The sequence below is a fragment of the Choloepus didactylus genome, chromosome 7 (genome assembly GCF_015220235.1).
Source record: "Choloepus didactylus isolate mChoDid1 chromosome 7, mChoDid1.pri, whole genome shotgun sequence".
Taxonomy (NCBI): domain Eukaryota; kingdom Metazoa; phylum Chordata; class Mammalia; order Pilosa; family Megalonychidae; genus Choloepus; species Choloepus didactylus.
In genome coordinates this window covers 135,835,348-135,863,112 of record NC_051313.1, presented here as the reverse complement: position 1 = coordinate 135,863,112, position 27,765 = coordinate 135,835,348, and the positions used below count along the sequence as shown (strand labels likewise).

Sequence of the window (27,765 nt, the reverse complement as noted above, 5' to 3'; positions counted from 1 at the left end):
ATGGCATTTATCCCATGGTTTAACATGTTAATTATACTGTAATAAACATGGCTTTAATATTAAACTTTTCCTTATTATCCAAAGTCACCACAGTCCATTTCAGTAAATATAAAAATATATGCTTAATACTTTGTACAATACTGGTTTTTGGTCCAAACAAAACTGGATCAGAAAAGCCAATAAATTCACTTTAAGAATCCCCAATTTTTTTTTAAAGATTTCCAAATGGATTTAGGCAACTTTGAATAATGGGATTTACATAATAAAATCTGAGACAGACTAAACAAACAAACAAAACAAAAAAATTTCTAACACAAAATTAAAATTTCAAGTTCACAGATTTATGTTATGCCAAAAAGTACAGAAACAAAATTGTATTTACACAAGTTTCATAATAAAATAATGAAAAAGGCAAGACAGGTGATAGTCATCCAAGAATGAAAATATAGAAATAGCCTATAATTATTAAATGGAGAACTAGATAGATCTAACAAGTCCTTAGCATGGACCAGTCTTTAATCAGGCTTCCTCTATCAGAAAATTTTAGTGCACAATACACCCAACTCACTCACTTCACACATACACCAGCACAAACTCAGCATAGAAATCATTCATTTCAACATCCTCTAATCTATACAGAATTCCTCAAATATAATTACAATTTCAAAGCGTCCCATAAACGTCTATCAACGCGCATTAGTGGTGCAGACGAAGAGGTTCTATACACAGCCATTCGGATGTGGGCTCTATTCCGGGGACAGCCAAACCAGGCCAAATCAGTGAATGATTTGCTGTTTCATAAAATACTTTTGCTGAAGATTCAGTCATCCTTCTAGCTATTTTTTTTTTTAAGAGGTTGAGGTGGGGTTGGGGGATTTCTATAAAGAAAGAGCAAAGAAGAAAATCCCAAAATTAAAGATGTCCTTAGGCAGATCTGACTTAAGATAACCCCAGCACGCAGTACAATCCAGTATCTGAAAGCACGGCACCAGCTGTTGTTAATAAAAACTATTGTGTATAACACCAATGTGCAAAGTGACCTTTATTTCCTGCGTCTAACAGCAGTTTTTATCTTGCGACCAGAAACTGAAGTTCCAGAAGAAAACATACTTTTCCCATTTGACCTGTGAAAAAGAAAAATTTTTAAATGTGACAGGATGCTCAGAGTTTTACAATCATAAACCAGGAAAAAAAATCATTACAACAAACACATTTCCTGTTATAACTAAGTCACAAATGTACAAAAATTGCTGTTCTTCTCAGGTATAATCCTTCAAAACCGTAATTATGGTAAATTGATGCTGGAGAACATATTTAATTTTATCCAAACTATACTGTTCTTCAGTGTTAACTTTTTCATTTCAACAAAAAGTTCTCTTACCCCACTGTAAATGCTGCTGGCGACTGGTTAAATGGAAATCCTCCTGAGCCTGAAGGCTGGGCTGAGGCTGCAGGTGTGCCAGGATTTGCACCAAATGTGAACACTCCTGATGGATTATTGTTTGTGAAGTTGAAATTTGTAGTGTTGCTGCCAAACTGGAAAACTGAACCTGTAATAGTTCAAGGAGAAGTACTTGAAGGGTCTTGTTTTGTTAAGGCAAGATTGATAGTTTTTCTATTAATGACTCTGACCTTTACATACAAAAACATGGAAAGGATTAAGCTCTCTTAACCCAGTCTTAAAACTAAAATTAAGTATCTTCTCCACTGTCACACAGTACATACATGGCACCTCCGAGTGACACAACTTACCCATGACCAAAGAAAAAAGGGCAGATTAGGCTTCTGGTTAAAGACAGTGAAAATAACAAATGTATTTAGCTCTATCTTCTTCACAAATCACATTAAAATACCAGTGAAAGGTATTTTACAAATACAGGGGAGAGCAATAACAGTTTAGAAGCTGGATGGCTGATCAGAGCTGAATATTAAACTAGCAGTAGGGAAAGCAAAGAAACAATCCCATTTACACTCAACATACCCAAAAAGGTTTAGGCAACAGGTACCGCTGGCAAAGGAGAATGAAGGTGGGACAAAAACAAAACAGAAAAACACAAAAGAGTGGAATATCTGTTTAAGAAGCAGATACCCAGATTGATACATCTCTAACAGCAAACAAGATGGTAACTTCTCTCCTCCATCAAGGAAGTTTAGTCTCTAGGATATCTTATTGAAAACAGGGGAGTTAAGAATAGGTTGATATAATGAATACTGAGATCGCCAACCTTTCTCCCTGTGACAGTTAAGTTCATGTATTAACTTAGATAGGTTATGGTGTTCAGTTGTTTGGTCAGCCAAGCACTGGCCAGATTCTTACTGCGAGGGAATTTCATCATTTGAATCATTAGTCAGTTGACTGCATCTATAACTGATTGTATCTACAACCAACAAAGGAGATTGCCTTCAGCAATGAGAGAAGTCTTATCCAAGCAGGTGGAGGTCTTAAAGGGAGAAGTGATGATTTCTATCTTTACTTCAGCCAGTTAGCTTCTTTGGGGAATTCAGTGAAACCTTTATCAGAGGTTATAGCTTGTAGCCTGCCCTAGAGAATTCAGTCGTGCCAATCCCCACAGTCACAGGAGCCAATTCCTATAATAGATCTCACAATATTTACATACATATACATCCTATTGGTTCTGTTTCTCTGGAGAACCCTAATACACTCACTAACTTAGCTCCCAGAACACTGGCAACCAGGAGTATATATACTCTCCAGGTAGGAGACCTGAAGCATCTTCTCTGGGGAATGTGACAGCCTAAAAGGAAAAACCTAAAGACACTAACATCCAAGTGCTCTCAAGTATAACAGCCCAGCCAAATAACCCTACAACAACATTCAAGGTCTAACAAGCCCTGTCCATGTACAAAGAATTTTCAAGTGGTATTTAGGTGTTCTACTCATAAAAATAAAAGCAGACAACCAAGGAGCATCAGATATTTGAGGAAAAGCATTTAATAAGAAACAGATCAAAACAGTAATAGAGAAAACAAATTTGGAGAAAACTAAGCAACAAAGTAGAAACTTAATAAAAAAAAGTTAATATCCTCAGAGGTTAAGACACTACTGCATCCATGAAATAAAATCAAAGGATATAAAAAGGAAACATCCAAAGAACAAAAAGAACACCTAGAAATTAAAAAAGTAATAATGGAAGTGAAATCTCAACAGAACGAGTGGTAAAAACAAACAAACAAAAACCCTGAAGAAATCTCCCCAGAAAGTACAACAAAAGGAAAAAAAAAAAAGTAGGGAAAAAGGAGAAAAGAGAAACCAGATATTTATCCAGAATATCTAATATTCAAATAGGTTTTCCAGAAAGAGAATGGAAATTAAAAAGGAAAAGAAAGAGGGGAAAATCTTCAAAGAAATAGTTCAGGAAAATTCCCCAAGACTGGAAGTTCACAAAAGGCATACTGCATTTCCTATACAATCAGTGGATAAAAGTGAACCAAGCATCCTGATACGTCAAAACACTGGACATGAAAGAAAAGATGCCAACAAGGTTCCAGAAAGAAGAAATAGGTGAAAAAGCAAAGAACAAGAAAAAGACTTCAAGAGCAACTCTGAAAACCAGTAAGTTTACAATGGAGAAAGGCTTTTCAAAATTATGAAAATCACTCCCAGTCTAAAAACTTATAGTCAACCAAAATCTTAAACATGGGAGAAGAATAAATATCCTTCTAGAAATGCAAGATATCAAAGTTTTCTTCCTGTACCCTTACTCAGAAAATCACTGAAAGAGTTTACAAGAGAGTAAACTGCAACAGAAGACGTGTATCCAGGAAGCAGAGGTGAGATCCCTATAAGAGAAAAAAATGCTCCATGATGATGGTAAAAAAAGACCACAGTTAAACAGCAGGCCTAGAAAACAACCAAGCAGGTGAGAGGAGCAGGTTGAAAGACCCTGTGAGAAATTTCTATCAGATACTAACTCTGTAAACAGCTAATGTATTTGAACATACTGAGAAGAGATTTATAAAAATGGAAGAATTAAAGTTTGAATTAGTGATAAGTAAAAGAATGTTAACAAGGAGAGGGAATCACTGATGCCAGAGAAAATAAAATTTTGAACACGAAAGAAAATCATAGCGTACCACATGGCTCAGCAAGGAACAACATTTGCATAATTATAATACTGATATAATCATAAAGCATTACTATAAGGGGGTGAGGTGGGGAATGTTACTTTTCACCTCTTCAGTTTGGGGAAACTCCATATTTGGGGAAAGAAAAAAAAAATCAACAAATTCTGCTTAAAATGGTTAATATGTGTCACAAAACAGGAGAAATTTTGCTAAGATATATGACAGTGGATTCATCCAAGAATACATAAAGAATTCCTACAAATCAATAAGCAAAATCAAAACCTAATAAAAAAATTGCCAAAACAAACTTTAAAAGCATATACGCGGGAGGCGGGGCAAGATGGCAGACTGGTGAGCTGTATGTTTTAGTTACTCCTCCAGGAAAGTAGGTAGAAAGCCAGGAACTGTGTGGACTGGACATCACAGAGCAATCTGACTTTGGGCATACTTCATACAACACTCATGAAAACGTGGAACTGCTGAGATCAGCGAAATCTGTAAGTTTTTGCGGCCAGGGGACCCGCGCCCCTCCCTGCCAGGCTCAGTCCTGTGGGAGGAGGGGCTGTCAGCTCCGGGAAGGAGAAGGGAGAACTGCAGTGGCAGCCCTTATCGGAAACTCATTCTGCTGATCCAAACTCCAACCATAGATAGACGGAGACCAGACACCAGAGAATCTGAGAGCAGCCAGCCCAGCAGAGAGGAGACAGGCATAGAAAAAAAACAACACGAAAAACACCAAAATAAAAGCGGAGGATTTTTGGAGTTCTGGTGAACATAGAAGGGGGAAGGGCAGAGCTCAGGCCGGAGCCCAGGCCCTGAGGCGCATATGCAAATCCCGAAGAAAAGCTGATCTCTCTGCCCTGTGGACCTTTCCTTAATGGCCCTGGTTGCTTTGTCTCTTAGCATTTCAATAACACATTAGATCTCTGAGGAGGGCCCTTTTTTTTTTTTTTTTTAATCCTTTTTTCTTTTTCTAAAACAATTACTCTAAGAAGCCCAATACAGAAAGCTTCAAAGACCTGCAATTTGGGCAGGACAAGTCAAGAGCAGAACTAGGAGAGCTCTGAGACAAAACGCAATAATCCAGTGGCTGAGAAAATTCACTAAACACCACAACTTCCCAAGAAAAGGGGGGTGTCCGCTCACAGCCATCATCCTGGTGGACAGGAAACACTCCTGCCCATCGCCAGCCCCATAGCCCAGAACTGCCCCAGACAACCCAGTGTGACGGAAGTGCTTCAAATAACAGGCACACACCACAAAACTGGGCGTGGACATTAGCCTTCCCTGCAGCCTCGGCTGATTGTCCCAGAGTTGGGAAGGTAGAGCAGTGTGAATTAACAAAGCCCCATTCAGCCATCATTTCAGCAGACTGGGAGCCTCCCTACACAGCCCAGCAGCCCAGAACTGCTCTGTGGGGACGGCACTCACCTGTGACATAGCACAGTCATCCCTCAACAGAGGACCAGGGGGTGCACGGCCTGGAAGAGGGGCCCACCTGTAAGTCTCAGGAGCCATACGCCAATACCAAGGACTTGTGGGTCAGTGGAAGAGACAAACTGTGGCAGGACTGAACTGAAGGATTAGACTATTGCAGCAGCCTTAAAACTCCAGGATCACCAGGGAGATTTGATTGTTAGAGCCACACCCCCCCTCCCTGACTGCCCAGAAACACGCCCCATATACAGGGCAGGCAACACCAACTACACACGCAAGCTTGGTACACCAATTGGACCCCACAAGACTCACTCCCCCACTCACCAAAAAGGCTAAGCAGGGGAGAACTGGCTTGTGGAGAACAGGTGGCTCGTGGACGCCACCTGCTGGTTAGTTAGAGAAAGTGTACTCCACGAAGCTGCAGATCTGATAAATTAGAGATAAGGACTTCAATTGGTCTACAAATCCTAAAAGAACCCTATCAAGTTCAGCAAATGCCACGAGGCCAAAAACAACAGAAAATTATAAAGCATATGAAAAAACCAGACGATATGGATAACCCAAGCCCAAGCACCCAAATCAAAAGACCAGAAGAGACACAGCACCTAGAGCAGCTACTCAAAGAACTAAAGATGAACAACGAGACCATAGTACGGGATACAAAGGAAATCAAGAAGACCCTAGAAGAGCATAAAGAAGACACTGCAAGACTAAATAAAAAAATGGATGATCTTATGGAAATTAAAGAAACTGTTGACCAAATTAAAAAGATTCTGGACACTCATAGTACAAGACTAGAGGAAGTTGAACAACGAATCAGTGACCTCGAAGATGACAGAATGGAAAATGAAAGCATAAAAGAAAGAATGGGGAAAAAAATTGAAAAAATCGAAATGGACCTCAGGGATATGATACATAATATGAAACGTCCAAATATAAGACTCATTGGTGTCCCAGAAGGGGAAGAAAAGGGTAAAGGTCTAGGAAGAGTATTCAAAGAAATTGTTGGGGAAAACTTCCCAAATCTTCTAAACAACATAAATACACAAATCATAAATGCTCAGCGAACCCCAAATAGAATAAATCCAAATAAACCCACTCCGAGACATATACTGATCACACTGTCAAACACAGAAGAGAAGGAGCAAGTTCTGAAAGCAGCAAGAGAAAAGCAATTCACCACATACAAAGGAAACAGCATAAGACTAAGTAGTGACTACTCAGCAGCCTCCATGGAGGCAAGAAGGCACTGGCACGATATATTTAAAATTCTGAGTGAGAAAAATTTCCAGCCAAGAATACTTTATCCAGCAAAGCTCTCCTTCAAATTTGAGGGAGAGCTTAAATTTTTCACAGACAAACAAATGCTGAGAGAATTTGCTAACAAGAGACCTGCCCTACTGGAGATACTCAAGGAGCCCTACAGACAGAGAAACAAAGAAAGGACAGAGAGACTTGGAGAAAAGTTCAGTACTAAAGAGATTCGGTATGGGTACAATAAAGGATATTAATAGACAGAGGGGAAAAATATGACAAACATAAACCAAAGGATAAGATGGCTGATTCAAGAAATGCCTTCACGGTTATAACGTTGAATGTAAATGGATTAAACTCCCCAATTAAAAGATATAGATTCGCAGAATGGATCAAAAAAAATGAACCATCAATATGTTGCATACAAGAGACTCATCTTAGACACAGGGACACAAAGAAACTGAAAGTGAAAGGATGGAAAAAAATATTTCATGCAAGCTACAGCCAAAAGAAAGCAGGTGTAGCAATATTAATCTCAGATAAAATAGACTTCAAATGCAGGGATGTTTTGAGAGACAAAGAAGGCCACTACGTACTAATAAAAGGGGCAATTCAGCAAGAAGAAATAACAATCGTAAATGTCTATGCACCCAATCAAGGTGCCACAAAATACATGAGAGAAACACTGGCAAAACTAAAGGAAGCAATTGATGTTTCCACAATAATTGTGGGAGACTTCAACACATCACTCTCTCCTATAGATAGATCAACCAGACAGAAGACCAATAAGGAAATTGAAAACCTAAACAATCTGATAAATGAATTAGATTTAACAGACATATACAGGACATTACATCCCAAATCACCAGGATACACATACTTTTCTAGTGCTCATGGAACTTTCTCCAGAATAGATCATATGCTGGGACATAAAACAAGCCTCAATAAATTTAAAAAGATCGAAATTATTCAAAGCACATTCTCTGACCACAATGGAATGCAATTAGAAGTCAATAACCATCAGAGACTTAGAAAATTCACAAATACCTGGAGGTTAAACAACACACTCCTAAACAATCAGTGGGTTAAAGAAGAAATAGCAAGAGAAATTGCTAAATATATAGAGACAAATGAAAATGAGAACACAACATACCAAAACCTATGGGATGCAGCAAAAGCAGTGCTGAGGGGGAAATTTATAGCACTAAACGCATATATTAAAAAGGAAGAAAGAGCCAAAATCAAAGAACTAATGGATCAACTGAAGAAGCTAGAAAATGAACAGCAAACCAATCCTAAACAAAGTAGAAGAAAAGAAATAAGGATTAAAGCAGAAATAAATGACATAGAGAACAAAAAAACAAGAGAGAGGATAAATATCACCAAAAGTTGGTTCTTTGAGAAGATCAACAAGATTGACAAGCCCCTAGCTAGACTGACAAAATCAAAAAGAGAGAAGACCCATATAAACAAAATAATGAATGAAAAAGGTGACATAACTGCAGATCCTGAAGAAATTAAAAAAATTATAAGAGGATACTATGAACAACTGTATGGCAACAAACTGGATAATGTAGAGGAAATGGACAATTTCCTGGAAACATATGAACAACCTAGACTGACCAGAGAAGAAATAGAAGACCTCAACCAACCCATCACAAGCAAAGAGATCCAATCAGTCATCAAAAATCTTCCCACAAATAAAAGCCCAGGGCCAGATGGCTTCACAGGGGAATTCTACCAAACTTTCCAGAAAGAACTGACACCAATCTTACTCAAACTCTTTCAAAACATTGAAGAAAATGGAACACTACCTAACTCATTCTATGAAGCTAACATCAATCTAATACCAAAACCAGGCAAAGATGCTACAAAAAAGGAAAACTACCGGCCAATCTCCCTAATGAATATAGATGCAAAAATCCTCAACAAAATACTTGCAAATCGAATCCAAAGACACATTAAAAAAATCATACACCATGACCAAGTGGGGTTTATTCCAGGCATGCAAGGATGGTTCAACATAAGAAAATCAATCAATGTATTACAACACATTAACAAGTCAAAAGGGAAAAATCAATTGATCATCTCAATAGATACTAAAAAAGCATTTGACAAAATCCAACATCTCTTTTTGATAAAAACACTTCAAAAGGTAGGAATTGAAGGAAATTTCCTCAACATGATAAAGAGCATATATGAAAAACCCACAGCCAGCATAGTACTCAATGGCGAGAGACTGAAAGCCTTCCCTCTAAGATCAGGAACAAGACAAGGATGCCCGCTGTCACCACTGTTATTCAACATTGTGCTGGAAGTGCTAGCCAGGGCAATCCGGCAAGACAAAGAAATAAAAGGCATCCAAATTGGAAAAGAAGAAGTAAAACTGTCATTGTTTGCAGACGATATGATCTTATATCTAGAAAACCCTGAGAAATCGACGACACAGCTACTAGAGCTAATAAACAAATTTAGCAAAGTAGCGGGATACAAGGTTAATGCACATAAGTCAGTAATGTTTCTATATGCTAGAAATGAACAAACTGAAGAGACACTCAAGAAAAAGATACCATTTTCAATAGCAACTAAAAAAATCAAGTACCTAGGAATCAACTTAACCAAAGATGTAAAAGACCTATACAAAGAAAACTACATAACTCTACTAAAAGAAATAGAAGGGGACCTTAAAAGATGGAAAAATATTCCATGTTCTTGGATAGGAAGGCTAAATGTCATCAAGATGTCAATTCTACCCAAACTCATCTACAGATTCAATGCAATCCCAATCAAAATTCCAACAACCTACTTTGCAGACTTGGAAAAGCTAGTTATCAAATTTATTTGGAAAGGGAAGATGCCTCGAATTGCTAAAGACACTCTAAAAAGAAAAACGAAGTGGGAGGACTTACACTCCCTGACTTTGAAGCTTATTATAAAGCCACAGTTGCCAAAACAGCATGGTACTGGCACAAAGATAGACATATAGATCAATGGAATCAAATTGAGAATTCGGAGATAGACCCTCAGATCTATGGCCGACTGATCTTTGATAAGGCCCCCAAAGTCACTGAACTGAGTCATAATGGGCTTTTCAACAAATGTGGCTGGGAGAGTTGGATATCCATATCCAAAAGAATGAAAGAGGACCCCTACCTCACCCCCTACACAAAAATTAACTCAAAATGGACCAAAGATCTCAATATAAAAGAAAGTACCATAAAACTCCTAGAAGATAATGTAGGAAAACATCTTCAAGACCTTGTATTAAGCGGCCACTTCCTAGACTTTACACCCAAAGCACAAGCAACAAAAGAGAAAATAGATAAATGGGAACTCCTCAAGCTTAGAAGTTTCTGCACTTCAAAGGAATTTCTCAAAAAGGTAAAGAGGCAGCCAACTCAATGGGAAAAAATTTTTGGAAACCATGTATCTGACAAAAGACTGATATCTTGCATATATAAAGAAATCCTACAACTCAATGACAATAGTACAGACAACCCAATTATAAAACGGGCAAAAGATATGAAAAGACAGTTCTCTGAAGAGGAAATACAAATGGCCAAGAAACACATGAAAAAATGTTCAGCTTCACTAGCTATTAGAGAGATGCAAATTAAGACCACAATGAGATACCATCTAACACCGGTTAGAATGGCTGCCATTAAACAAACAGGAAACTACAAATGCTGGAGGGGATGTGGAAAAATTGGAACTCTTATTCATTGTTGGTGGGACTGTATAATGGTTCAGCCACTCTGGAAGTCAGTCTGGCAGTTCCTTAGAAAACTAGATATAGAGTTACCATTCGATCCAGCGATTGCACTTCTCGGTATATACCTGGAAGATCGGAAAGCAGTGACACGAACAGATATCTGCACGCCAATGTTCACAGCAGCATTATTCACAATTGCCAAGAGATGGAAACAACCCAAATGTCCTTCAACAGATGAGTGGATAAATAAAATGTGGTATATACACACGATGGAATACTACGCGGCAGTAAGAAGGAACGATCTCGTGAAACATATGACAACATGGATGAACCTTGAAGACATAATGCTGAGCGAAATAAGCCAGGCACAAAAAGAGAAATATTATATGCTACCACTAATGTGAACTTTGAAAAATGTAAAACAAATGGTTTATAATGTAGAATGTAGGGGAACTAGCAATAGAGAGCAATTAAGGAAGGGGGAACAATAATCCAAGAAGAACAGATAAGCTATTTAACGTTCTGGGGATGCCCAGGAATGACTATGGTCTGTTAATTTCTGATGGATATAGTAGGAGCAAGTTCACAGAAATGTTGCTATATTAGGTAACTTTCTTGGAGTAAAGTAGGAACATGTTGGAAGTTAAGCAGTTATCTTAGGTTAGTTGTCTTTTTTTACTCCCTTGTTATGGTCTCTTTGAAATGTTCTTTTATTGTATGTTTGTTTTCTTTTTAACTTTTTTTTTCATACAGTTGATTTAAAAAAGAAGGGAAAGTTAAAAAAAAAAAAAGAAAAACAAGGGAAAAAAAAAAAGATGTAGTGCCCCCTTGAGGAGCCTGTGGAGAATGCAGGGGTATTCGCCTACCCCACCTCCATGGTTGCTAACGACCACAGACATAGGGGACTGGTGGTTTGATGGGTTGAGCCCTCTACCACAGGTTTTACCCTTGGGAAGATGGTTGCTGCAAAGGAGAGGCTAGGCCTCCCTATGGTTGTGCCTAAGAGCCTCCTCCCAAATGCCTCTTTGTTGCTCAGATGTGGCCCTGTCTCTCTAGCTAAGCCAACTTGAAAGGTGAAATCACTGCCCTCCCCCCTACGTGGGATCAGACACCCAGGGGAGTGAATCTCCCTGGCAACGTGGAATACGACTCCCGGGGAGGAATGTAGACCTGGCATCGTGGGACGGAGAACATCTTCTTGACCAAAAGGGGGATGTGAAAGGAAATGAAATGGGCTTCGGTGGCGGAGAGACTCCAAAAGGAGCCGAGAGGTCACTCTGGTGGGCACTCTTATGCACACTTTAGACAACCCTTTTTAGTTTCTAAAGAATTGGGGTAGCTGGTGGTGGATACCTGAAACTATCAAACTACAACCCACAACCCATGAATCTCGAAGACAGTTGTATAAAAATGTAGCTTATGAGGGGTGACAATGGGATTGGGAAAGCCATAAGGACCACACTCCACTTTGTCTAGTTTATGGATGGATGAGTAGAAAAACAGGGGAAGGAAAAAAACAGACAAAGGTACCCAGTGTTCTTTTTTACTTCAATTGCTCTTTTTCACTCTAATTATTATTCTTGTTATTTTTGTGTGTGCTAATGAAGGTGCCAGGGATTTGGGTGATGAATGTACCACTATGTAATGGTACTGTAAACAATCGAAAGTACGATTTGTTTTGTATGACTGCGTGGTATGTGAATATATCTCAATAAAATGATGATTAAAAAAAAAAACAAAAAAAACCTATCCTAGTATATTATATATCCTTGACATGTTCATGAAGTTACAAGATAATCATTATAATCAACCACTGTACTGTACTATTCTATCATAATGACCTCGAAATCTACTGAAGCTATTTGCCAATATACTAACTGCCACACACACACACACAAAAAAAGCATATACGCACCAAGATACACATAAAAGAATGTGCAAAGCAGCATTTCGTAGTAGCTAAAGCCAACTCAAACATTCAACATTAAACAGATACATTGTGGTATATTCATACAATGACTCACTCTACCACAATGAAAATGAAGAAACTATATGAATCAACATGGATGAACCTTACAAACAAGGCAGAAAAGTCAAAAGATCATATATGGTAAGATTCCATTTATATAGTTAAAAATCAAACAACTGTATTTTTTAGCAATGCAAAAATAAGTAGTTAAATTTTAAATAGAATGCAAGAAAAGTGATTACATAAAAGCCAAGACAGTGGTCACCATTAAAGTGGGGAAAGGAGAGGAATGTGCTCAAAAAGGGATGCAGGAGGGGCTCCTACAGAGTAGTGATCACACAAGTGCGCACTTGAACACTGCACTGTGCATTTATGCTATATGCCTTTTACTATATGAGGTTATATTTCACAATTAGAAAAATACCCAACGGTGCAATTTTAGGGAAATATAGGATTATAATATAGTATCATCAGCCATTTTAATAAAGTCATATTATTTAAACATGCAAGCTGTGAAAAGGCTAGTGTTATCAAATAGAAAGTACTATGAGATGCCTTAGCTGGACAGTCCCAGGACACAGTACTGGAGGTGCAGTATCAATTCCTCAAGTGAATCCAATCATAAAGAGGCATACTAAGGATCAGAAAATTGGGTTGAAATCTGTGCTAGAGAGCCCCAATAAGTCAGAGTTGAGGAGAAATGAAAATGAATGATTACACACCTAAGTCTGAGTAAGAAATAACCACATTTTTAAATAAATTTTAATACCTTAATAATGTTATAATTTTGTGAAAACTGGGACTACTGCTTATAGTAAGTCTAAACATAAACCTCTCTATTCTACCAAATACAAGATACAATAAAAAAATAGACATAGGCGTAGTTTTGAAGTTCAAATAAATTATTTTTAAGGCACAAAGAACCTAAGTACAGAAACAAACTATATTACATGTACACACTTACTGGAATTAGGAGTTGTTCCAGAACCAAATGCAGACTGACTAGGCTGCTGTCCAAACACAGGAGGCTGGTTACTGCTTGACACTGTGCCAAAAGTAGGTGGTGGTACAGGCTGAGAACCAGTTGGGAATAATGCTGTTGAAGATGACAGAGATCCAAAGCCTGGGGGATTAGGCTGGCTGGCACCTTGACTTTGTCCAAATGTTGGGGTCTGGTTAGCACCAAATGCTGGACTGGCAGATGGTGCTGAAGGTCCAGTGCCAAATACAAAGGAGGATCCTGGAGGCCGAAGGAAATACTTTAATCACGATGATTACCATGGAGAGAATACTCAAGAAATTTCTATAAACTCAAGCAAATTTTAAGCTTCTTTTCAGACTCTTACCTTGATAAACCCATTATACCACAGTTAAGACAAGTTATAAATAATGATTAAGAATATAATTCTCTTTACCATTATTTAGTAAAACATAGAATCCTTATGTAAGGAGAACCTTCGATTAACACAATTCCCTATTTTTACACCCAGTAATTTTTGGGTAAAGGCACATATCTAAAAAAGACAATCTTCTGAAAAGGAGATGGACCACTAAATTTTGGGAATGACAGGATTTGTTTGTTTCTTTGTTTGAGCCTGTGAGGTGTGTTTCATGGCCTATAATTCTTTAACCTCATTTCTCACATTTGACACAATTTAATCCCAGATGTAAAGCAGGCATGTAAAAAAAGTATTTTCTCATTGAGGAAGAAAGTATGAGGGCTGAACCATATTTTCATGCATCATTTAGTGGTTATCCTTAAAATATCCCAATTTTTTTTTTCAATTCACAAATTAAGCTGCTTAATAACTTGTTTCACACATTAAGCAGTTTGCAACATTATGTTCTTTGACTCTTCAGAATGACCTAGAAGCTGAAACACAAATCAGCAGCAAATTCTTCTGGATTGAGTTCCAGGCACCATAGCAGGTGCTGGATACACCTCTCAGGGACCTGCCCTGGTGGCACTTGGAGCCTCGTGGCAGTGTGGTTTCACGGGAAGAGGCCTGGGCTACGGCTGGGACATCACCTTTTCCTGGCAACTCTACCCATCACCTTCTGTTTCGAAAATGAGCCATCTCATTTCACTAGCCAACTCAAAACGAGGATGGCTCATTTCCTACTTGTGAACTTGAAATTCTGAATGAAACTTTAATACTTTACCACTATTTTTATTTGTAACAAGTTATAATAAAAAATATCGAAAGCCTAAAAGACAATGTCCTACCAGGAACTACCATTTTGCAGAAATTCCCTAATGTTGTAGACATGTATATACTGCATAACAAGGACTGATGTCTAATAGAACAATCTCCAGTGTCTGGTAACTTTTCAACTTAACATTTTAAAAGGAAAAGTTGGAAAACTACAATGTTTCTACTCTTGAGATTAGAAAAAATGCTTCAAGAGTTAGGTATCTTAAATGTGAACACAAAATAGGCATTACTCCAAATATTGAATAATTACAATATCCCTGGTATAGATGACCTAAAGGGAAAGGATCCCTGCTGTTTATGATACCTGCTGTACCACTGGCTAGCAGTTGACAAGACTAGCTTATAATTAAAGCCATTCCAATTACAGTATTTATTTTTCCTTTATTAAATATACCTGTAGAGCTAGATGTGGTTGTAGCTCCAAAGTTGAAACCAGAGGTTGAAGTATTATTACTGCTGGCTCCTGGACCAAAGACAAACGGGGTGACAACTGTACCAGTGCTAGATGTGGTTGCTGGCTTGCTACCTTGAGAAAATAGCAAAGACTGAGATGTGCTGGATCCAGCAGAGTTACCAAAGGCATTACTGCTCACAGGATTGCTGGCCTGTCCGAACACAAAAGTGGCCACAGGTGGATTGGAGGAAGAGGTGGAATTACCAAATATGCCACTAACTGCTGAAGTGGCTGGTGTACTTGAACTAGAGGAACTGCTGTTCAAAAAATTGAAAACAGGCTTTGCTGCTCCTTGATCTGTAAGACAGAAATTTATAAAAATCCTTAAAAAAAAATAGTTTCAGAAAGCATTTTTCTACTACCCTACAATCAAAGAATGCATTAGAAAACAGAGTAAGTGTTTTATATAGATTCATTTATTACTGGCTGGCCATCTGTCATATTAAATTTTGACATGGTCAGTGTGCTGGTTTGAATGTATTATGTCCCCCAAAATGCCATTATCTTTGATGTAATCTTGTGTGGACAGATGTGTCAGTGTTGATTAGACTGTAATTCTTTGAGTGTTTCTGTGGAGATGTGACCCACCCAACTGTGGGTAATAACTCTGGATAATTTCCATGGAGGTGTTACTCTACCCATTTAGGGTGGGTCTAAATTAAATCACTGGAGCCATATAAATGAGCTGACAAACAGAAGGAACTCAGTGCAGCTGAGAGTGACATTCTGAAGAAGAGCCACAGCCAAGAGGGACACCTTGAAGAATGCACAGGAGCTGAGAGTCACTGCAGATGAGAGACAGTTTGAAGATTGCTGTTGAAAGCAGACTTTTCCTCCAGAGAAGCTAAGAGAGGACAAACGCCCCAAGAGCAACTAAGAGTGACATTTTTGAGGAGCTGAAGCCTAATGAGGAACATCCTAGGAGAAAGCCATTTTGAAACCAGAACTTGGAGCAGACACCAGCCATGTGCCTTCCCAGCTAACAGGTTTTCCGGATGCCACTGGCCCTCTTCCAGTCAAGGTACCCAATTGTTGATGTGCCACCCTGGACACTTTATGGTCTTAAGACTTAACTGTGTAACAAAATAAATCCCCTTTTACAAAAGTCAATCCATTTCTGGTGTTTTGCATTCCAGCAGCATTAGCGAACTAAAACAGTCAGATATCTCCATCTTCTCTTTTATGATTTCTGGGTTCTCTGTCTTTCATTGGAAGGCTTTCAATATTCAGATTAGTAAAAATAAAATAAAAAAAAATTCCTCACAGTCCCAATTTACGTGTTTATCATGTATAGATAGCAAGTTCAGATAATGGGAGATAGGTATACTTTTATGAATTTGATTTTTAGATAAAGTTCTTTACCCTCAATCTGTGTAGCAGTATGAGGCAGGATTGTAACTATTTGATCCAAACAAACAGCCGATTTTCTCTGCAGCATTTATTGACTAGAACATCCTTTGCCCACGAATTTGTAATGTCACCTTTATGACATACTAAACTTACAAATATACATGCATTTGTATCCTCTGCTGGTATTGTAATTAGACAATTTTAATTATTATAGCTTTATAGCATGGTTTGATATAGGTACGGCAAACCTGCCTGTGTGCCTCTTCTACCAAAAATTTCTGGTGCATTTTCCCTTCCATGGGAATTTTAGAATCAGCTTTGTTAATCAAGTGCTATAAAAATTCTTCTAAGAACCAAAAGTATATGAATGAGGGTAGGGAAATATTTTCACCCAGGAGGAACAAGTATGTCCCTTATAAGTTTACTATCCAGCCATGTTACAGGTTCTCTTGCTATTGTAAAATAAAAATTGGAAATATAAAATAAAAATGGTATGTTGTCCAGATACTTATTGCTGATTTGGAGGAATGCTATTGATTTCTGTATGGTGATCCTGGATCCAGCCACCTTACTGAAAATTTTTTATTTTTCCAATGTCTCAGTCCCAATACTGCCTAAAAGACACACTATGCTATGGGAATTAGTATGATTTATAGAAAAGGAAACATAGTGGTTCACTTTCAAGTCAGTTAAAGGGAGGTTGGTTAAGAAGGTGTCAACTTCAATGGAAAGGATTCATTCCATGATTAAATTTGATTAGACCCTATCTCATATTTTGTTCCTTTCCAGTACATAATTTATCTTTTCTCAGAAGGATGTTTTTAAATTTCCAAGAAAACATTTAATGGACAAGACTGTTAATATCTATTAGTTGAATACATAGATTTGGTTTTTCAGATTAATTTTTCATTTTGGTTGACTACTTCTGATTTAGTACTGTATTCAAAAGTGTTCCCAAGTTTCAACTTTTGATTTTTCCCATGTCTGAAAACATTTTTGCCCTCATATCTGAATAAATTTGGCTGGGTACAAAATTCTAGGTTCAAGATCATTTTCACTTTCAGGGCACTGTTTTTTCAGTATTTGATGTTGCAAACTGTTTAAGTCTGGTGCTAATCTGGATACCCATTTATTTGTGACAACCAGCTTCTCTCTCAGGGTTTTATCTTTGGGGTCCTAAACTTTCACTAGTCTTTCTCAAGGAGTGGGTCATTTCCATTTTTAAGACCACCGTCTTTCTTTAAAACTAGAAAACTTTCTTCTATCACTTTTCTGATATTTCTTCCATACTGCTGTCATATTCTAAACACTCCTATTCCAATGGAACTGGAAGATCTAACTTGGCTCGATCTCTTTATACTTCTGCATTTAATTGTGGGCAACTCCAGTTTACTAATGATTGTCAGCTGTTCTTTCTGATAACTTGGTTCACTGAGTGATTTCTATCTTACAAACCATGTTTTCTACTTTTAAGAATTCTATTTCATTTTTTCTTCAGGATTTTAGTTTTCAAAAATCACCTGTTTTCTAGGGGTAATTATATTTGTTGTCTGTTGTGCCGGTTTGAATGTATTATGTCCCCCCAAACGCTATTATCTTTGATGTAATCTTGTGTGGGCAGACCCATCAGTGTTAATTAGATTATAATTCTTTGCACCCCAACCAACTGTGGGTGATGACTCTGATTAGATAATTTCCATGGAGGTGTTGGCCCACTCATTGAGGGTGGGTGTGAATTAAATTACTGGAGCACTATATAAGATCAGACAGGAGGAACAAGCTGCTACAGCCAAGAGGGACACTTTAAAGAAAGCATAGAAGCTGCAGATGAGAGACAGTTTGAAGACTGTTGAAAGCAGTCTCTTGCTCTGGAGAAGCCAAGAGAGGACAAATACCCCAAGTGCAACTAAGAATGACATTTTGAGGAACTTCAGCCTAGAGAGGAAAGTCCTGGGAGAAAGCCATTGTGAAATCAGAACTTTGGAGCAGACACCAGCCATGTGCCTTCCCAGCTAACAGAGGTTTTCTGGACACCACTGGCCGTCCTCCAGTGAAGGTACCCTTGAACACTTTATGGCCTTAAGACTGTAACTGTGCAGACACCAGCCATGTGCCTTCCCAGCTAACAGAGGTTTTCTGGACACCACTGGCCGTCCTCCAGTGAAGGTACCCTTGAACACTTTATGGCCTTAAGACTGTAACTGTGAAACAAAATAAATCCCCTTTTATAAAAGCCAATCCATCTCTGGTGTTTTGCATCCCAGCAGCATTAGCAAACTAGAACATCCCTCCCAACTATGTTCAGTGTAAACCATTCCTTGCCTTTGCTGCATTTGTCAAGATATCAAAGACACCCTGTAAATTTTTTTTTTAAAAACTTACCAGCTGTAGTATTGGTTTGCACTCCAAAAGCAAAAGTGGCCTTTGTTGACTGTTCAGATTCCTTCTCAGATGGTTTTGTCACATTGAAACTAAATGTCGACTTTGAGGAACTCTCATCTTTGGTTTGCTCTGAATTCCCAAAGGAAAACACTGGCTGACACTTTGGCTCGTCATTATCAGTTTTCTTCCCAAACACTAGAGAAGTAGAAGTGACCGGCTCTTGCTGTTTCACCTCTGTCCTTCCCAGAGCAAACAATGAGGCAGATGGCAGAGAGGCAGATCCCACATTGCCAAAAGCAAACCCTCCTTTGGCTACAGACATTTCCTCTTTTTTTGCTTCTGATGTCTTACACGTGAAAGGAGCCACTGAAACACTTTTGGTTTCTATGGTTCCAAAGCTGAAGCTGCTCTTGTTCTCAGAGGTCACTACAGTGTTAGCAGCAGCTAGATCAGGGTTAATAACACCTGTGCCAAAGCCAACACCTGCAGACGAAGGTTTAGGGTGTTCCTCTTTCTTTTCCTGCTGCCCAAGATTAGACATCCCAAACTGAAATGGAGTTACAGGAGTTGGATTGCTTAAGCTAGAAGAAAGTCCAAACTTAAAGGTATTATCATTCTTACTTTCTTTTTTCATTTCTTCAGATTTAGAATCAGATGAAACTCCAAATTTAAAATCTCCTACTGGTTTAGAAAATTTAAAGCCTCCATTCATAGCATTTATGGACCCAGAATCTGATGACACACCGATTTTGAAGCCTCCCTGATCTCCAAATTTAAAGTTTCCAGTATTTGTTAAAGTCTGAGAAGGCCCAGAAGATGATGATGGGATTCCAAATTGGAAAGATGAGGCTGCTGGGTTTGAAGATGAGGAAGATGTGCCAAAGCCTTCAAAAATAAAAAAGACACTGTAAAGATACTAAATTAATATTCTAATCCTCTCAAACAACACGTAAACCTTGAAAGTCAAGGCTAATTGGAATAACTTTGAAAAACCCTACTTTGTAAAATATTAGCAATAACAGTAAACATGAACCAAGTTGGCCACTATTCAGTATGAGAATTACATCTCAATCACCACAACCATACTGAAATGCAACTTTTCATCTATCAGGTTAGAAGAGATAAAAAATATAGTACTGGCAATGAGAATGGGGGTAACAGGCTCTTTCAAACATTGCCAGGTGGGTGGGTAAGTCGGCACAAAATTTGTGGGGGGCATTTGTCAATATTTATCAAAAATTATAAACACATATACCCACTGATCCAGAAACTTTATAGCCAGGACTGTTTTAAAGATAAAGTCAAAGACATGCAAGATGCCACATGTGATCCAGGCAATTGTGAATGAAGAGTGGAGATATGCCTAAAATAATACCTGATACAATCAAGAGGGCAGAAAGGCAGGCTGGTATACCATCCCTTCTGACAAGGTAGAGGGAAATAAGAATATATAGAATAAGGTTACAGTGTGCATGAACACAAGAAACTAACAACAGTTAGTAAGGAAACTAACAATAGAATTTGTGGGGCGAGGAGGGTTAGAACATAAGTCAATGGGACGACAAGAGACAGATTCTCCAATGTGAACCTTTTCATAATGTTTTGCTTTTTAAATCTGGTGCATAACTGTATTATTTACCCAAGCATTAAAAAAAAAAAAAAAAAAAAGCATCAGAAATCCAGAAGAATTACAAGTTGAAGCAATACTTAAAAAGACAAATAATATTATACTGACAAGACCAAAGTCTTCATTTCACATTTCACATGCTTTTCTGTACCTGACTAACTAGAAATGAAACACTTAAATGACTGGCACAAAACAGTAATCATTCAAAGATACCAAGATATTTATGCCTACCCCCATGTAAATAAAGGTAAAAACAAAGTCTCATCCTCAGATTTCCTTCTTTAATCATTATCCACTCCACCTTTTTCCTCTATGAAAATTTTAGCTGAAAAATTATACAAGACTCTCAGGAGCAATTTGCTATCCACAAGGTCTCTAAATTCATTAAGGATCATGACTTAAGACAGAAAGCAGGAGGTGGGGGTGGCAGAAACAAGAATTAAGTAAGTTACCACCTCTGCCTCAAAGGTGTCTACTGGAAGGATTTAAAGGTATAGTGATTACTGTACCACTGGTAAAGAACACGGGAAAAGGACCATGAGATAATAGTGGTTTGCAACCAGCATTTTGCTTTTAAAATGAAATAGAATAGAAAACATCAGAGCACCTTATTTACTAGAGATATATACTATTTTGTGAAACTTTTATTTTAATCATATAGACAAATTCATTGCACATATGACAGGCCATGATGTTAAGGTGTATTTTGGGCTTTTGGTTTGCAGTCAAAAAAGTTTATTCTAAGGAGTAATTACAAAACAGATAAACCTTGGTATTCCTTTTTTATACCCTCATGTTCCAATCTTACAGGTTTTCATTCTTATAGATTAAAATCTTCCCTCACCTATCCCTGACTGATGCTTCAGATCTAGTCTCTTCTCTTTTCCAGCTTTATCGAAATTTTGATTTAACTGTAAATCTGATAAAAATAATTCACACAGGGAAATGAAGACCTGAATTTTTTGGCCTCCAAATACTATCGTGTTACTCTGAGAGGTTCTTCCTTTACATTTACATAGGAAAATATTTTTTCTGAGAGTGATTTTCCTGAGACATGTTCTGGGAAGTCAAAGCCCAAGCCTGGCCTACTTACAATAGGATTCTAGGGGTAAAAATTCCCAGGCCAATATGAGTCAGGAAATTCATCTAGATGTCAGAGAGTCTTAACAGTTAAACAAACAAAACTCTCTCTCAAATACCCAATAGCATAAGATAGAATAGTTCTTTACCCAGCCACTGAAAGACACCTAACTACTCACAAATAACTAACCCTACTTCACAGTAATTTAGAAATAGATGTAAGCTAAAATTCTGAGGCAAATACCTCATTTTATATGGATTTTCAATCAAAAGAACAAATATTTTATTGAATAAAATATTCAACAAAAAATATTTGCAAATATTTCGCTCTAAACTGGCATTAAAAGGAGATACTTTATCATCATCTTACCTTTAAACTCAGATTTTGTGCCTGGTTTTGCACTTTCACAGGCTACACATTTGGTAGAATCTGCTTCATTCTGTACTAGGCATACTTCGCAGTCCCAGCTTCCCTCAGGTTTCTTAAACTTGCCCAATCCTAGATGGTTTTCAGAAGACAGAGACATAGATACAGTGCTGCTACTTGTAGCAGGTACTGAACTCTCTAAAAAATAATGAGGAAATATATGAAAATTTTAATTTACATAATGTTGGTTTCTTAATGACATCACTAAGTTTAGGTGCTCGCTTTTCAGTAGAAGTCTTTCCTATTAAGACTTAAAAAATGTCTCAGATGTAAATATTACATATCACAAACAAAACATCACAGGCTTCTTTTAATCTTATAAGTGAGCAGTTTACACTCAGCTTTCTCAGTGGTGAGCTCCCTCTTAACTCCAAGCTTGAACTGCTATGGGATTAAAAAAAAAATCATGCTCATGAATTAGGGGCTGTCCAGCTTTTTAAACACTCATTTGTCCTTAAGAATCCTGGTCAAATTTCTTCAAAGAGCATGCATTACAAAATGTAAATTGTAGGCAATATCCCAACATAAAAAATACATAGCCACAGATCATTTAAAATTCAAAATTTCAAAGCACAGGTCATTTTTGCACAGAAATGTTCTAACATCTACTCTGCAATTCAATCTGACAACCAGTATGTTCACTTCAGTTCTGTTGTATGCTAGCCATTTAACACATATTTATTAAGCACCACAAAGTATTTAGATCCTGGGGATAAAGATGAATAAAATGTAGCCTGACTTGCTCAGGATCTAAAAAAGGAAGAAGAGACTAAGGGATAGGATTCAAAGAGGTGATATTTAAATCTCTGAGCAGAAATACTGCATGTTTGGGGGAAGGAGGCGCTGGAAAGATGACTCAGCAAGGTAAAGATACATGAAGAGATACGTTTACAGGGGAGCCAGTCATTTTGGTAACCTTACTTTTGTAAATGTTATACAACATGTCACTTTTCCCATAATTATCTATGATTCTCCTCTGTATTTTATAGTATATAGGTATGCACTCTTCAATCTTACCAATAAAATTGTTCCCTGGGGTTCCATCCTTGAAACCATCTCACAAGCTCTCATCTACTCCCAAAGTTTTAAACACCAACAAAGAACAGTTTCCTAATCTGTATCTGCAACCCACACTCCTTTGATGGGTTTCATCCTCACAGCCTTTCTTAGCTGGCGGTTCCACTATCCACTTTGTTACCTTCGCCAGATGGCTCCTCCTCCCTTATCTATTTCTTAAATCCGTTTCACTCTTTTGCACCCTATTTTCTTTCAAGCACTTCTCATTGTTGCTGCAATAATTAACATGGCATCTTGAGATCTCTGGTCTTGTTTCCTTGAAATCCTTCGTCTTTAGAGCCACCAGTACCATGTGGTTTTTGTTTTTCCTCTCTAGTTACTCCTTTAAAAGATTAACCAGAGGTGGGGCAAGAAGGCCGGCATAGGGAGATGCGGAATTTAGTAGTGCTCCAGAGCAACTAGTAAATACCAGGAATAACTAGTAAATGGTCTGGAACAACCGCCTGGGGGACATCCGTGACCAGACACACATCGTACACCAGTCTGGAATGGGTGGAACAGCCGAGATTGCAGAATAGAACCATAAGTAAAGCTCTCCAAACTGCAGAGCTGGCATCCCTCCCCCACTGGCACAGCAGGCTGAGTTGGAACACTTCCCTGTGGGAAAAAGAAGCAATCTTTGCTCGGAACAAGGACAGGTAGCTCAACCAGACCACAACTGTGGTTTTAATTAACAAATTTGGACTACAGAATACAAGTTATGAGCACAGACAAACCCCGAGCAAGCAGGAAAGGAACTCTGAAGTCTCTCCTGGCAGAGGAGGCAGGGCTGATGGAAAAAATAATAATAAATAAAAAGAGGCTTTTGGAGTCAGCTGAGCTCAGAATACTGTAAAAGGGCTATGTGCCAAGAAAAGGGGCACAGAGACCCAGTATCAACTCTGGCTCTTGACCTCCAAACTGGGGACTGGCTCTGAAAAGAAGGATTCCTTTTTCTTTTTTTAACTCTTACTCTAAGTAGCTCATTAGGAAAAAACCTCAGGCATTTTCAATTGTCAGGGCTGACCCAGGCAAGGGTGGAGTTAAGACAGCCAGAGAGACAAATCAAAAAGTAAAATGAAGGCGATATCTCCCTAAAGGGCGTATCTTCCCTAAGAAAAGTGGCAGGGCCGGGCCGAGCTAAAGGGCCCGAGAATTCAGATTTCAGGGCCTTTCCGGGGCCTGGGGGTAAAAAAAAAAAAAAAAAAAGAACACAAGAGCTTAAGCTTGGCTTCTGCCTCACCCTCAGTCCCTGGAAGAGGCAGGATATGCTGAAAATCAAAGCACTGCAACCCACTATGCCTGTGCCGGACTGCAGGCTGACAAGCGCCACCTGCTGGGCAGGATACGAAAAGCACAGAGTCTAGAGGCCTCATAGGAAAGTCTCACAATCTGCTGGGTGTCACCTCAGGGAAACCTGACACTGAATACAGTGTCCTCCTGAGACCTGGGCCTCACTGGTCTGGGAAAATCTGATTGGGGTAATCAAGGAAACCAGATGCCTAGACAAAAAAAAAAAAAGTAAGACTCACATTAGGAGAAATGAAGATATGGCCTAGTCAAAGGAACAAACTTACATTCAAATGGGATACAGGAGTTGAAACAACTAATTAAAGAGCTTCAAACAAATATGCTAAATCAATTCAAAAATCAAATCAATGTGCTGAGGGAAGATACGGCAAAAGGGACGAAGGTTATAAAGTAGACAATGGGTGAACATAAGGAAGAACTCCAAAGTTTGAAAAAACAATTGGCAGAACTCATGAGAATGAAAGGCACAATACAAGAGATGAAACACACAATGGAGACATACAACAGCAGATCTGAAGAGGCAAAAGAAAAGATTCATGGCCTGGAGGGCAGGACATCTGAAACCCCACACACAGAAGAACAGACAGAGAAAAGAATGGAAAAATATGAGCAGCATCTCAGGGAACTGAATGACAACACAGAACACATGCATGTATGTGTCATAGGTGTCCCAGGAGAAGAGAAGGGAAAAGGGGCAGAAAGAATGAAGGAAATAGTCACTGAAAATTTCCCCTCTTATGAAAGTCATAAAATTACAAAACCAAGAAGCACAGCATACCCCAAACACAACAGATCCGAACAGACCTACGCCAAGACACTTAATAATCAGATTATTAAATGCCAAAGACAAAGAGAGAGTTCTAAAAGCAGCAAGAGAAAAGCAATACATCCATACAAGGGAAGCTCAATAAGACTATGTGCAAATTTCTCAGTAGAAACCATGGAGGTGAGAAGGCAGTGGTCTGATATAGGGAGAATTTAAAACATTTTCAGACCGACACTGAGAGAGCTTGTGAACAAGAGACCTGCTCTACAAGAAATATTAAAGGGAGGACTATAGGCAGAAAAGACAGAAGAGAGAGGTGTAGAAATGAAGCCTATCAGTAAGAGTAAAAAGAGAGCAAGACAGAGAAAATAAAAACAAAATATGACATAAATTCCAAAAGACAAAATAGTAGACAGTAGACATTATGTTGAGTGAAATTAGCTAGAAACAAAAGGACAAATACTGTATGGTCTTACTAATATGAGCAAACTTTGAGAGTTAAAGTTGAGAACACAGGTTCTCAGGAGATAGAGGGTAGAGACTGGGCATTTGATGCTAAAGGAGTACAGAACTTTCAATAGGACAGATTGTATAGATCCAAAACTGGATAACACAGTACTGTGTGATGATAGCACAATATTGTAAGTACTCTGAAAAAAAGATGAGTGTGAGTATGGTTGAAAGAGGAAGACTAGGGGCATGTATGACACCAGAAGGAAAGATATAAGATTGGAACTGTATAACTTAGCAAAAACTAGAGTGGTCAATAATGGTAATTAAATGTACAAATATAAGAAAGTTTTTTACATGAGGGAGAACAAATTCATGTCAACATTGCAAGGTGTTGAAAATTGGATGGTATAGGGGGAAAATACAATCAATGCTAACTAGAGTCTACAGTTAACAGTAACAATGTAATATGCTTCCATTAATTGTAACAAAGGCAATATACCAAAGCTAAATGTCTGTAAGAGGGGATATAAGGAAGTGATATGGGATTCTTGGTGTTGTTTGTGTCTGACTTTTTCACTGTACTTTAATTTTTTCTTATTTTATTTTTTTATTCATTTTTTTCCTCCTCTTCCTCTTTCTTTATGGAAGAAATGGAAATGTCCCTATACAGATTGTTGTGGTGAATGCCTAACTATGTGATTATAATAGGAATCATTGATTGTATAATGTGTGAATAAAACTGTGTTTAAAAAATAAACACAGGGATACAAGTGTTAGAGAAAATGTGGAAAGGGATGTACCTATTCACTGTTGGTAGTGAAGTAGAATGGTACAGCCCATCTGGAGGGCAGTGTGCAGGTTTCACAGCAAGATAAGCATGGGGTTGCCATCTGATCCTGCAACCCTGTTATTAGGTATATACTTGGAAGAACTGAGAACAGGGACACAAATGGATATTTGTACACTGGAGTTGATGGTGGCATATTCATGATTTTCAATGGATAGACAGGGCCTAAGGGTACATCGACTGATAACAATGGAATGGTGAACTGTGGCATATACATTCAATGGAATACTGAACAGTGGCAACAGTAATGAAGTGGTGAGGTATGCAACTAGGTGAATGGACCTTGAGGACAGTATGTTCACTGAAATGAACCAGAAATGAAAAGATAAACATTATAATGCCTCACTAATACGGACTAACTATAATGTGCAAACTCTGAGGACTGCATCTGAGTACAGGTTTCCAGGGGAAGGCTTATTGTAAAGGTTCCTAGATTGCAAGTTCTTAACAGCAGTCACATCTATTCATGAGTCGTAATGGTTATTTCTAAATTGTGAGTTGCTGAGCTGTTTGTGTATGACCTGGTCAGTCCCTGAAACTTCGGGGATCTGTGGACACCTGAGACTCAGAGCCAGAGTTCGGCAGCTATGAATGTCAGCATTACCTCATACAGCAACTATTAAAGAAGGTGAAAAAGAGATAAGACTGATTGGAGACATGAACGAAACAGATTTGGTTAGGACTAAGGTAAATCAGACTAAAGGGTAATGGATGATATTGACTATTTTTTAAAACTTCAACTTCTGTGTGTGACCAAAGGAAGAGATATTTATTTGGTGCAAAATCTGTATTTTCCGTAGCCCACTATATAATTTAACTTGTATGGTCAGTTTATTCAAAAACCGTAATTACAGGGAACCTTGAATAGGGAGTGAGATCTGGTTGGTTTGAACAGGTTAGTACGAAGCCTCAATACATCCCAGGGTAACTTGGGTACAGAATAAAAAGTATTTGCAAAGCCCCCTTGAGGAACTGGGGGAAAATGTGGAAATACTAAATTTCCCCACCTGGGGAATTCCTGATATTCTCACAAGTTTTAGGGGACTACTAGTTTAGTAGGCCAATCTTGGGGCTTGCAATTATGAAGCTTGCTACTGAAAAGGAGAGGCCAAGTCTACTTGTAATTGTGCCTGAGAGTCACCCCTAGAGAACCTCTTTTGTTGCTCAGATGTGGCCTGACTCCCTAAGACAACCTGGCAGGTGGACTTGCTGCCTTTCCCCCTACGTGGGGCAAGACTCCCAAGGATAAGCCTGAACCTGGCATCATGAGACTGAGCAAGGCTTCTGTACGAAAAGGGGTAAGACAAATGAAACAAAGTTTTAGTGGCTGAGAGACTT

General features: G+C 38.4%; 1 protein-coding gene across 5 annotated transcripts in view; it reads right to left on the bottom strand.

The window, feature by feature from the left end:
- Nucleotides 1-319: 319 nt before the first annotated feature.
- NUP153 (nucleoporin 153) overlaps nt 320-27,765 on the bottom strand; it is a 92,825-nt gene continuing 65,379 nt past the window's right edge. For 3 of the 5 annotated variants that reach the window (XM_037843183.1, XM_037843187.1, XM_037843185.1), the window contains 6 exons: nt 21,938-22,132; nt 18,861-19,745; nt 15,069-15,425; nt 13,423-13,698; nt 1,382-1,550; nt 320-1,124 (listed from right to left, as the gene is read on the bottom strand). In XM_037843183.1, the coding sequence (XP_037699111.1) occupies nt 1,043-1,124; nt 1,382-1,550; nt 13,423-13,698; nt 15,069-15,425; nt 18,861-19,745; nt 21,938-22,132 (1,964 nt within the window). In that variant the 3' untranslated portion in view covers nt 320-1,042. The remainder of the gene's footprint in view (nt 1,125-1,381; nt 1,551-13,422; nt 13,699-15,068; nt 15,426-18,860; nt 19,746-21,937; nt 22,133-27,765) is intronic. The other 2 variants (XM_037843184.1, XM_037843186.1) reach the window with 2 other exon arrangements.